Source organism: Clarias gariepinus, chromosome 4 (assembly GCF_024256425.1).
Source record: "Clarias gariepinus isolate MV-2021 ecotype Netherlands chromosome 4, CGAR_prim_01v2, whole genome shotgun sequence".
In the NCBI taxonomy this organism is placed as follows: domain Eukaryota; kingdom Metazoa; phylum Chordata; class Actinopteri; order Siluriformes; family Clariidae; genus Clarias; species Clarias gariepinus.
The window spans coordinates 31,414,173-31,426,556 of record NC_071103.1 but is presented as its reverse complement, the minus strand read 5'-3'; the positions used below and the strand labels follow the sequence as shown (position 1 = coordinate 31,426,556).

Genomic DNA, 12,384 nt, shown 5'->3' with positions numbered 1-12,384 from the left:
TTGCCAGAATTGCCTGAAATTCAGTTGTTATTTCACAATCACTGTTATTTCCCTAATATAACTGTCTCAGCTACACGTTGACTTCTCATCATCATGTTTATCAGTGTCCGACTCATTTAATGATCTTATATTAACACATCTCTGTGCCCAGAGTGACATAAGAGTGTTTTCAAGGAGATGATTTAACAAAAGGTCTAATCAGATTACTTGTCACCAACTTGCAGAAGTGACGCATCTTTCTAAGGGAAGTATAAACACAATCATTCACCAACAGCACTTGCATATTGCACAACACTTGCACAACACCTGGGAGTTATTGCCACATGGCCTGTATAGTCCTGACCTCCCCCCAAGCCACTTTTCACATGTTTGGGTCCTTAAAGGAGTTCTGTGCTGTGATTTCAAAAACTGGTGGTAATTATGGGAACTGACAGCATTTAGTAAACTATTGGTACAAAACCTAGATGTGTGTGGGAGAATATATTATTTCCCTGTCATACTGATTTTGCAATGTGAGCTGATTTTGCAATGTGAGTTGTATATATAGACAAAAAAAAATGTATACACTTAACATTCTAAATGAGTATGGAGGAATAACAATGTAAAATATGACACAATTTACACTTAGCAATATGAACACTTTTAATTATTATCTTATAAAAAAATACATCAGTTGAATTGCAAACACACAAACATAAAAGAGCACAAAGCTCCACTGAGTGGAAATGCTACAAAGCTGCCCAAGCACGATAATACTGTTAAAATAGGAAATCCTTCATTTGACATAGGCAAGGACAACACATATTCAGACATGGACAGGACCAAACAACACAAAGCTTTCTGTAAAAACACTTCATAATTGTCATGCAAGAAAAAGATTTAAAAATGGCACATTGTGGCTCCGACCACCAGGTCAGAAAACATTTTAAAATAAACATTTAGATATTTTTAACAACATACTTTTTTTTTGTTGCAATACTTCATATAATAAATCTTTACATATATAATCTATATAAACAAGGCATACTGTAGTAATTACCCAATTGTGGATATGATTGTCATATTCATTAAAGCCAGGTTTACACTGTTTGATTTTTCGCCGATTTGAGACTGACTTGAGATCAGCTGTCATATGCTTGACGTACAAAAGCAGCGGCAACGTGAGCAGCTTTGTTCACATACTAACCTGCGGACAAAACAACCCTGTCCATTAGGGTTCCAGGTCAAACTGTAAAACGTTTAGGGATTTTTAATTAACAGCTCTGTTCCGCTGTCTTCGTGATTCTTGCCATGAGTCTCAAAGCATAAAAACCTTATATTCAAATATTTATTAAGACTGGTAAAACACAAAACAGATTTTTTTGACACCTTTACCATGTAGATGCGTACCTTCAATTTGTGACGACGTCCAGACGTGACACTTGTAAAGATCACAGGATATGTGCACCAGTCTTTAAATCAAGTAGTTTTATTGCATAATATAACTGCATATGCTCACTTTCGGCTGATTCAGCACTGCTGCAATTCTGGCAGCGGCAGAAAACATGGGATTTAAAGACTCGGTGTGTGATCACTGCTTGTCTAAAAGCCATCAGGAGAAAGATGGTGCAACACTCCCGGGACAGCTACAAACTCGGGAATGGCAATTTTTGCAAGCATGCTAATGGACAGATGAAAGATGCGCTTCACTACAGGCTCACTACTTTCAAGCATCTTTTTTTCTTGCTGCATGAGCCCAGATTATACTAATTGGTAAGCAGAAGGTAGTAATTTTCTTTAATCACAGCCTTTCTTTAACGATCCTTTAAGATCATTAGAGGATCTTCAGTCATATAATCTGACATGGAGAACACATTCTATTTTATCTTGCAACGTGACAAGCAATAACCTCAAACAGACAGCTGAAATCGCACAGTGTAAAACCGGCTTAGGATGGCTATAGTTTCTCCTTTTACGTTTATTAAATTATATACAAAAAAAAAAAAGGAATGAAGAAAGATCACTTTCGTTCTGGGGTAGAAAGCCTTCTCCACTTCTACTGATGCTTTTGTTCAGTTCTTATCTATAAAATGAGGTGTGTGAAACATATACTGTTTAAAGTATCTGCTCCAGTGAAACCGGCAGTAAAAGGCAGCAGAGAGGAGCACCAGAGCCAGAAATTGATTTGGAGATCACGTTCTATCCATTTCCTTGCTTTACTCCTCACGCTTTCTGCTTCAGAAAAAAAAAAGATCAACATGACTCATAATGCAGACTCCTCTTGACAGGAATACAGCTCGACTGTCCATTATCGATTCCTTATCTTCATCGTCCCATCATATTTCGAGTGATTGTTCTCATCAGCTTGTTGTTTCTGTGATTGTCAAGGCTATGCAGACTGGGGCTTGTTTTTTTTTTTTTTAAAGAACAAGACAAAGGGAGGTCGAAGGTCAGTCCTGGGAAGCTGTTGCTCAGCAAAGACCGTGGAACGTGAGGAGGAGACAGAGAGACAGACAGGTAGACAAGAAGAGGGAGGGGGTGCTGGGGGAAGCAGCAGAGTTAACAGTGGACAATTTGAGCTCGGAGGACAGGAAGGCGGACAGGGGGACGTGGGACACCAGCGTAGGACTGCCCGAGTTAATGAGGGAGTCGATCTTCTCCGCTTCTTTGCTGCAAGCTTCGATCTGGGGATACACACCGGGCAAACGCAGTGTTTAGCAACAGTATACAGAGCTTTCTGGCATTTTAACACACATATATTCTGAGGCTATATTTGTAGGTACCTTCAACTATCAGATGAAATATGATGCAAGAAAAAGAAACTGTTCACCAGAGACAAATTAGCCAGAACAGAAGCAGGGTGGTGTGTATACTTTTTTCACTTTTGAGTTTCGTTTTTCGAAGTTAGGGCCATTAGTATGGAAAGTATTGGGGAAAGAAAATGTCATTAAAATCATTTTAATTAAAATCCTAATGAAATTAAATGTAAACAGGTTATTTCATCAAAATGCATTGAAATCAAACAAAGAAAGAAATATATAATTAGAAAATTCCTCTGAAGGGAGGTTGTGGAAATACAGAAGGAATGAGATTATACAGTATGCGTTTTCTGAAAATGGTTCAATACTGTGCTTATAATATAATTCAAATATGTGTGCAATGAAACTATAATACATTTTATGAATTGTTTTTCATTTTTACGGCTGATATCTCTATATCTCCACATAACTTGTGATGTACTACACACAGTGATTTCTTCAGCCCTGACTGAATCAGGGAAGAAATGTTGCCTGATTGCAGTATAGCGTTTGTCGAAATTAACTTTCAGTTTTTGGTTGCCAGTTTTTGTGTCACATTTTCTTTAAGCTTTGCTAATCAGAGCGAGCACAGGGCTGCTATATTTGTATATTTGAGCATGAGCACACAAAAGAGAAAAAGAGAGGGGGAGACGTGGTTTAAGTGAGCGAAAATACATTTGTAAGTCAAGCATGTGGTTGAATGAGTCATACAGTAAATACAACGGCATATATTATAAGTGTGCTACTGCTTTAAGCACTGGTATATTATACACGTTCGCTGAGTTACATATAGGCCACTCGAATTACATTCTTTTATCTTTACTGCAAAAGGAAATAAAAAGCAGCTAGCATGAAGGAGACTGCACAGTACACATTGCGAGACCAGTCCATACACATAGTCATGTTTGTGCATTGTGATGTATAATATTTTAATACTTTTTAGCCTTTTCCTAACCGATGATTTGTGGCATTACAATTCTATTTCATCTCTCTCGTTCATCTGTTTGTTTCCTAAATTATTAATTAGTAGTTAAAAGGCAACAAGCCCATGACATGACCTGTAACCTTAAGATAAGACTAGAATTTTGATTACATTTTTGTTTTTTTATCAGTGTATCCTGTAAAAAAAATGGATTTTAATCATAAATTATTGGGTAGGGCTGCATATCCGTATTCAATGACATTTAATTCAAAATATCACAATTTTTTGCACCTGCAGGGTTGATGGTTCGATTTCCACCTCAGGGTCTGTGTGTATAGAGTTTGCATGTTGTTCTCTAAGACTTAGAATTAACTGGCATTTCCAAATTGCCCATAGTTTGTGACTGGCACCCTGTCCAGGGTGTACCCTGAGTCCCTCATGCTCTAAGTCCCCTGGGATAGGTTCCAGGCCCCCACAACCCTGTACAGGATAAGTGGTATAGATGATGAATGAAGAATGAACTAATCCTGCAGGAAAAATCTATTTTGAACTAAACATTGAACTATTTGTTATTCACTGTGACCACTGATCCTGGATGTACCAAAAGTATTAAGGGTTACGGGTGTTTTAAAAAAATTAATACTCTAAACACAAAACATGCTGTCACTAGCGTGCCAAACCAGCAGGCACAGATATAACCCTAATCTTAAACCCAAGTTGTGAAAGGAAAAGAGCGTTTACTATTATGACCTGAACATTACTGTAAATTCCCAAATTACTAAAGCATGTATGAAATTTCTATCACCAGTGGAGCAGAAACATTGCACTAACTAATTATTTCCCAAGTCATTAAGACACCCGTTTCCTTTTAGCTTTGTGCTCTTGGCAATAAACAGCACTTGCTTTGGCTCAACATTCAGTGCTGCAGTAAATCCGTTCAGTAATTCAAAATGCAGACAAACTGTCATTCTTAAACATCTGCTATGACAAAGACACAAAGAACTGAACAAAATGTACATATTGTTCCTTAAAAAAACTGGCCAGAGGCTCATGATCTCAGTTCTAAGCCAAAAAACCTGATTCGTATTTCATTAAACAGCTCTAATTAGCAGAAATGTGATTGACAAGCTGTCGAAAGGCATCATGTCTAACACATTCATCACATCTACACTGTATATACTGTACATCGAGTCTTTGTGTGGAATTCTCTCTTCCATGACATGCGTCTGAGTGAAGATAATGGGTTTGACGGCACAGCAGGCTCTCTCCCTGCGTTTACTGTGAATGTTTACAAAAGGGCTCAAGGCTCTAGTAAGGAAAAGAATAACATTTAGCGTGTTAATACAGACACACACACACACACACACCTGTAATGGGGTGGGCTGCTGGTCCACAGGTACAATGAGGATCACGATTTCTGAGTCGATGCTCAGGTAGCCGAAGATATCACACTGAGGAACGGAGATGTGCAGACGCAGGACTCTCAGGATGTCGTGCACCGTGACCGGCTGATTCCGGTTCAGCTGAAAATATCACACGCGAGCACGTATACACACATGAGCATCCTGTTACTGCATCACAGAGCTAAATAAACATTTACAAGAAAGCATTGTGCTGCTGGTTAACATTGTGTTTTGCTGAACTTTTTGTCCATTCTTATGTAACTGGGTTTTATGTTCCATTCCTAATACATTTTAAAATGGTTGCTGTTACCCATTACATTATAACTGGTACACTTATTATTGTGATGATGTATATTGTTGAATGCGTTTATGCATCTTCAGTACCCGCCTTATAATCTTATAGCTAATACATTTTTTTAAGTCTTAAAGCTCAACCTCTGCTGTATGTTTGGTAAAATTTTGCAGTTCCTCTGTAATCCTCCAGGTGGTGCACCTAAATCAGTGCTACTTAAAGAATCGCACCTTTTAAAAAAATTGTCTTTTACCATTGGTTTTATCATTATAATATATTATTATAATGTATTACTTTTAATAATATTATTTTATCATTATTTATATATGGAGCGTATGTTCGTGTGAATTACATGCTGTCATTAAAACATTAAAATCTTAGAACAAGTGCATCGACATAAACTTGTGACTTTGCAGTCTTGCACTTCTCGGCACGGCTGTATATTGTTAGATGCGTTCATGCTTCTTCAGTGCCTGCCTTATAATCTTATAGCTAATAAAATCAGTCGTAAAGGTTCATCCTCCTGCAAACAAGCTCGCTGTTTCTAAATCAAAAATCAGATATTGCGTTATTGACAGATATAATTTACGAAAATTTATATATGCACTCTGGAAAAAGTTTCTTTGTGCCTGTTTTGTATGTGTATTCTTAAATTATGTCCATAATGTTCACTGCTTCCCAATTTACTACACTCGCATATACTGAAAACCATATTACTGAAATAGTAATAATGAAAAAAACGTACTAAACTGGTTTTATAATGAGATTCACGACATTGCACAACACTGTTTACATGACCACTTGGGGAATATGACAAGAGCCGAAAAAATATTACTTGGTACACCTTGGAGCACTTGTAAGTGAAATGTGATCCATGCTGCCATCTATTGTTTGCCTAGTGTTACTGAATCTAAAGCTCAATCAGGAGTACAGGAGGCATAGACTAAACTGACAATATGTTCTGTAACAGATAAATATACCCTGAAGGCAAAAAACATGAAGATAATTACCTTGGCAAAGACATTCATCTGCTGTTTATTCCACAGGATCTGCAACATCCCGGCACACACAGGGCAACACGCACCTACACACACACACACACGTAAAGGGGAAAGGTCTTAGCCCATGGACACATATGAGTTGTGTAAATTTGTGCAGAGCAGACTGCGACTCACCGGGAGGGGTGATGGGGTTACATCCCGCAGCAGAGAGGGGAGGACAGGGCATGGCGTTACAGCCTGAATCAGACGGAAAACCTGACACAGAGCCCAGAGCTTGGCAGCGGCCTTGATAATCCACGGCCACGCGGTCTGAAAATGCCTCGCACACTGTGTTATACGTCTCACCGTTGTGTCCACACACTTCCCGTGTTACTCTGCAGGAATCCTGTGTGTGCGAAACACAAACAAAATAGGATGTGAAGCACTGTTTAATACTTATTACTAATAATATTCACAATAGACAACACAATGTTTTCTACTAAAAGGAAGGTCTGGTTGCTAGGCAACATAACAGGCAAATATGTAAAGAACATTGGACTCAATGTAGTAACAGTATTCGCCTTAAACCAGGAGCTTTAATATAGAATTAATCTACAAGTATTGAATGTTAAGGATTTTACAGTGAACAGCTTTGAACATGGGTCATGGGTAGAAGACTGTTATTAAAGTGTAACACGATAAAACATCTAGGCCGAGAAGCTAGAAAATGTTTAATGTCATGCATCAGGTTACCATATGTATGTCATATGTTTATATGTGGGCGTTCAAATCAAACTGGGACTTGATGGAATTTGATTGACATTTACAGAAGACTTCGAGCAAAATACGAGGATGAGACTTTTAGCCGCAGCAAAACATGTGAATGGTGTAAATGTTTTACATCATTCCTGTGAACATTCAGCAACTGGAACGCCTGATCCTTGAAAAACGATGGATACCTTCTGAAGAGACTTTCTATATTGATGGTAGGGATAAGTGTATTAGTGTAGCAGGGGAGAAAAATGTAGTTAATATGTTCTATTATTCTGCGCGGATTGACTTGAACATCGTATAATGGTTAGTATTAAATCATGTTCTTTCATTATTTCCATGGCTTTCCTTAAAGACGTGTAATTTCACTGAATGTCTTTCTCTTTAAACATGATACATAAGATTTGTATCCTCACGCGCACATCCTCATTACCCGGCCTGCTTCCTTGCTGGTGGTGTTTTAATGAGCTGATAATTGATCTAACGGCTTTCCGTGAGATCAGACCTCAGAAAGCGGTTGAGTAAATTAGCAGGAGCGACCTGAGCGCCATAGGAAGCGTAAATGCTGAGCAAACCATCTCATTAGCGTAATACTGACATGCGGGTCAGAAATGATTTTAAGAAGGGTTTGTAGTGGGATCTATATGTCTATTAAAGTTATCCTAAGAAACAGTATGGTGTACACAGCCCAAGCATATTTAGCAACATGATATTCAGAATTTGAGACTGGAGATCACTGAGCTCTTTAGTTCTCCGGCTCTTATTTACTCTGTGTGTTTATAGGTTTAGAGATTATTAATGTGTCTGTGTGTCTGTATTAGTGAAAATGCACATGGCTAGGAAGATAAATGGTCACTACACCTTCTAAACACATAGCCAGGACATTAAAAAATGCTTTTTCCTGTGCTGAAAGTTGTGCTCATCATTAAACAGAGTGCACTGTGGTGACCCCGTGTTCAGGCTGCTGTTTATAGCTGCAGGTAAATGAATGGCTTTGGCCTCAGCAGACGGCAGTAGTTAATGTGGACCCAGCTACCTGGAAACTCCAGTCTGAGCTCAGGGCATGAACTTGCTCTGCTTTTATTTCTGCAAGACAGTGCCACCTAGTGTCACTTAAAGAAATGACAGATCCCTATAAAAGTTGGGCTAGATAGATTGATAGGGTACTTTACTAATCCCAAGGGGTAATTGTAAATTGGATAAAGGACAGCAATACTGCGTTCACTATATCAGGTTATATTTGTACAATGAACATCATCTCTTTAGGTAATCATGCACATGAAGGAGATGGACCGTATTCTATTCTCCTAATTGTGTCCATTTATGGTATAACCTGGTCATTTAGTACATTAAGGTCAGCAGCTGACTTCATTTTATTGCCACATAACGTTGCTAAGCCTAAACCTGTCCAAATGAAGCAACACCAGATCATAACACGGTTTCGAGAGGCTTGTACAGTGGCTACTATGCATGATGGGTGCATTGCTTTATGCACTTCCCTTCTTACCCGCCGCTCTGGAATAGCTGGACGGATCAGATCACATGACCTTTTACCACCGCTCCAAAGTCCAATCTTTATACTCCGTAGCAAACTGTAGCATTTTCTCTAATTGGTCACACTAACAAGTGGTTTTAAGTTCTCACTTCCACTCTCGCTCTCACTTTCACTATAGCTATTAAACATAGCTGATATTCCTACTGTGCAGGTTTTTTACTGTGCAAACGTTTAACTGATCACAATTTTAAATTTCTTTCCATCCACCTTTCTTTCACGAAGATGCCGTTCTGAAATGGTGAAGACAGTTTACCCTTGAATGATATCATTATCGCCCTAGTAACATGTTTAAAATAGAGTAGTAAACTGTAGATGTGTGTACCTGACAGTGTCCCATGTATGCCAGGGTTTTACCACTCTGTAACAGCAGGCACAAGTTGTTGTGCTCCATGTTGTCCGTGTCACAGGCCGGGTCCAGCTGGTTCGGGTCGCAGCCGAAAGGCCGTCCCACACACTGATACTGCAGACACGGGTAGTCTGTTGTATTCGTCAGACACACACGCCGCTTCGGGATGCACCTGAAACAATAAATTTGAAATAAAGCTGGTGTTTAATCACAGATCATATAAAACAGTAAGTCTGTTATTTTGCTTCCTTCCTTCTGTCTTTTTCATAATGTCTCTGATCCTGAGCTTTAGGGAATCAGAGAGAGAGAGAGAGAGAAAGAGAGCATGAGAACAAGGTAGTAATGCATTTAGGAGGAAATACAAGTTTTTTATTGAATCTCAAAATCCACTTTCCTGTTCATTTCTACTGAGCTTTGCTTTTTATTACTAAAATATATAAAAAGAAGACTATTTACCAGAGTAATGCTACATAGGAGTATCACTCAGGAAGTACAAGGACCATAGAAAGCTGAATATGAAAGGTAAGGCAGAAAATAAGTTGTCACATGTGTATAAGAGAGATGAAGAAAATAACCGTCGATAAGACTGAACGAGCCACGGAAGAATTTCTAATACAGAAAGATGGAAAAACGAAACACAAAATAAAGCAACGTCCTGTGCTTCCAATTGTTGTCATTTGCTGGAAATCATTCTACTGAAATAACACAGGAAGTGTATGGTGCTTGGAAAAGCAGATTTGTCCACAGTCCTGTGGGGTTAGAGTTCATTAGTGTTACGGTGGTGTATATCATCTTAAAAAAGATAGAAATGTCCTTCTGAAGTACAAGTGAGTTTAGTAAGGTGGTGGAGGTTAAAGTGCAGGCAGGGATCATATTACGCAGCAGTTATCTAACATAAAAGGAATCAAAGCCAAATGTGGAGTAAATTTCAAACAGCTGAGATTTAGTTTTTGTGGCCGACTCATTTGTTTTAAATACCCAAGCTGTTAGCCACATTGCAAGGCACTGTCAGACCCCAACTCATAATCAAATCAATCATTTAGGGGACTGTGTATCATAACAGTGTAGCAACTCTGCCCCCTTGTGGTAAAAGGCCAAGCTGCAGGTAACTGATAATAAGAACTGAAGGGTGGATTAATGGCACTTGAACAACAACAATAACAACAAAAAAGAATAGGATTATAAGTATAAAATGTTGATGAGTATTATGAATCAGAGCAAAACAAATTCTTTTGTCTCTGGGAGAGAATGTGGGTGCCCTGGTGTCCTATCCTGGATGCATTATCTCCTTGTGCCTGGTGTTCACCAAATCCTCTAAGATAAAGTGTACCCTATAGATAAATGGATGAGAGAAACCTGTGCTTTCAGTTTATTCATAGAACTCGAATCAGCGCTTCATAACAGACATAAGGCACTTGATCCATGGCAACCAGACTGTTTACGGACGTCAGTGCATTAAGGTTGGCTCCATAAAAGTACCGCGAACGGGTTTTTTAACAGCGAGGGTTAGCCATTTTATCATCTTGTTTATAAAAGAACAAACAATGGAATTACGTTCTCGCTTTGAACCTTGGGCCAGAGAGGGGATGTTATGAAGCAAGCTGTTGGGTGTTACATAAGACAGATTCCACAAGACATTTATTTTTATAGGAGAGCTACACAAGAACAAGCCACAAGCATACAATGTGCTCAAGAGCTCTTCTCAAGAGACTTCGTTCTCTATACGTTGTTTTTATAAAAAAGTGGTCTGGAGATACAATGAAAAAATCAGTCATAAACGTCATTAAGACTGCTGACGCTTTGTTGAGTCCACGGGTGGGGGGCGGATGGGGGGTCCGATTCAACCTGGGACTAAAGTTAATTGATATTTACAGTACAGCAGAGGAAGGTGATGAGACTCTTAGACTCTTGGATCTCATGAAGACCTTCAGAAATCACTAATTAACAAACAACACCGCAGATTAGAGCCGTTATAGAGGCTTTACAAAGCATAAGTTGCATCTCAATATGAACTGTTATTGAGATTATTGCATATTTGGGATGCCTTTAGCATTGTTTTACAATGTAGAAAAAATAAATAAATCAGGAAAGACCAAAGAATTAGAAAATGTGTCCTGGTAGTGTAGTTTTTACTCTCATAACTGTGTTCTGTTATTGCGCACAAAAAAGTCCCGGATTGACTCGAACACCTCCGGTACATTAACTGCAAGAAAAGGACTCTCGCTGCAGTGGCACAGATGAAGCACACAAAAGATTCTTTACATAAGTTGACAGGACTCGCATTAACAAGGTTAAACTTTCTACACTCCTGATTACTTCCCACATGAACAAAGAAGTGCTAATAAATGATCTTGGCTGACACTCACTCGTATTCTCTAATTAGATTTCACACTAGTTTAACACTGCATCATTCACTCTTGAAAGGAGAAGACACATTAGCACATGGGCAATAGCTAATGTGAACTCATCGTGTCCCCGGAGGAGTCTGACACTCCTAAGCTAGAGGCCTTACGGCTCAGGAAGAGTATCCGGAGGAAGGCTTAGAACAACACGCTCTCGCTACAAAATGCCTCCAGGAAATATTAGCCTGGGCTGGAAGGGAATGCCTGAACATCACACCTGAATAAACAACACGGCTAAGCATGGGAAGCCTGGAGAAGGGGGGCAAAAAAAAAAAAAAACTTGGGGTTGTAGGAAGTGCCATAAAATCAACAGGTGAAAAAAAAAAAAAAGAGATACAACAGGGACAATGTAATCGAATCAGACATAGGACATTCAGTGTGTCTAATAAGAGGTAACTTATTACATCAAAATAATTCTTTGGTTTGCTGTGTTTGAGAAAAGTAAATAATTTTCACTGTGCCAAATCGACTAAAACACTTTGGATTTGAAATTCTGGAAATCAATTCCAAGCAACTTTGAAAACTAGGATTTAAATTATATTTAGCAGATAATCGATTTTTTTTTTATGACTTTTTATTAAATGTTTAGTATAATTTTTTTCACCGGCTGATCTCCAATACAATTTGTTGCCTAAAAACTACACTGCCTGGGCTTTAAAAAAAGTCAACTTATTGGCCAAAGAAAACATTACAATTCCTGGAATTGCGTTAAAAACTGAAAACCTGGAAGGATAACAAGGAAGAAATGTGATGGGTAAAACTCGAAACAAAAAACAAAAGATGGATGACTGTGATCGGCGACCACTTAGACGCTTTCTGAAATTGCATCCTTAAAAATGGACAGTATGAATCATATGTTTATTAGTGAAAATAAGAACATTTCCACACACACACACACACACACACACGTAATGTGAGAAGAGATCCCATAAGATT

The 12,384-nt window shown here is 38.6% G+C and overlaps 1 protein-coding gene across 1 annotated transcript in view; it reads right to left on the bottom strand.

The window, feature by feature from the left end:
- Window positions 1-628: 628 nt before the first annotated feature.
- The window catches only part of reck (reversion-inducing-cysteine-rich protein with kazal motifs), a 65,466-nt gene continuing 53,710 nt past the window's right edge, over window positions 629-12,384 (bottom strand). The window contains exons 17-21 of the mRNA XM_053494475.1: window positions 9,023-9,218; window positions 6,570-6,780; window positions 6,405-6,478; window positions 5,067-5,222; window positions 629-2,663 (exon numbers count right to left, since the gene is read on the bottom strand). Coding sequence (XP_053350450.1) covers window positions 2,451-2,663; window positions 5,067-5,222; window positions 6,405-6,478; window positions 6,570-6,780; window positions 9,023-9,218 — 850 coding nt within the window. The 3' untranslated portion in view covers window positions 629-2,450. The remainder of the gene's footprint in view (window positions 2,664-5,066; window positions 5,223-6,404; window positions 6,479-6,569; window positions 6,781-9,022; window positions 9,219-12,384) is intronic.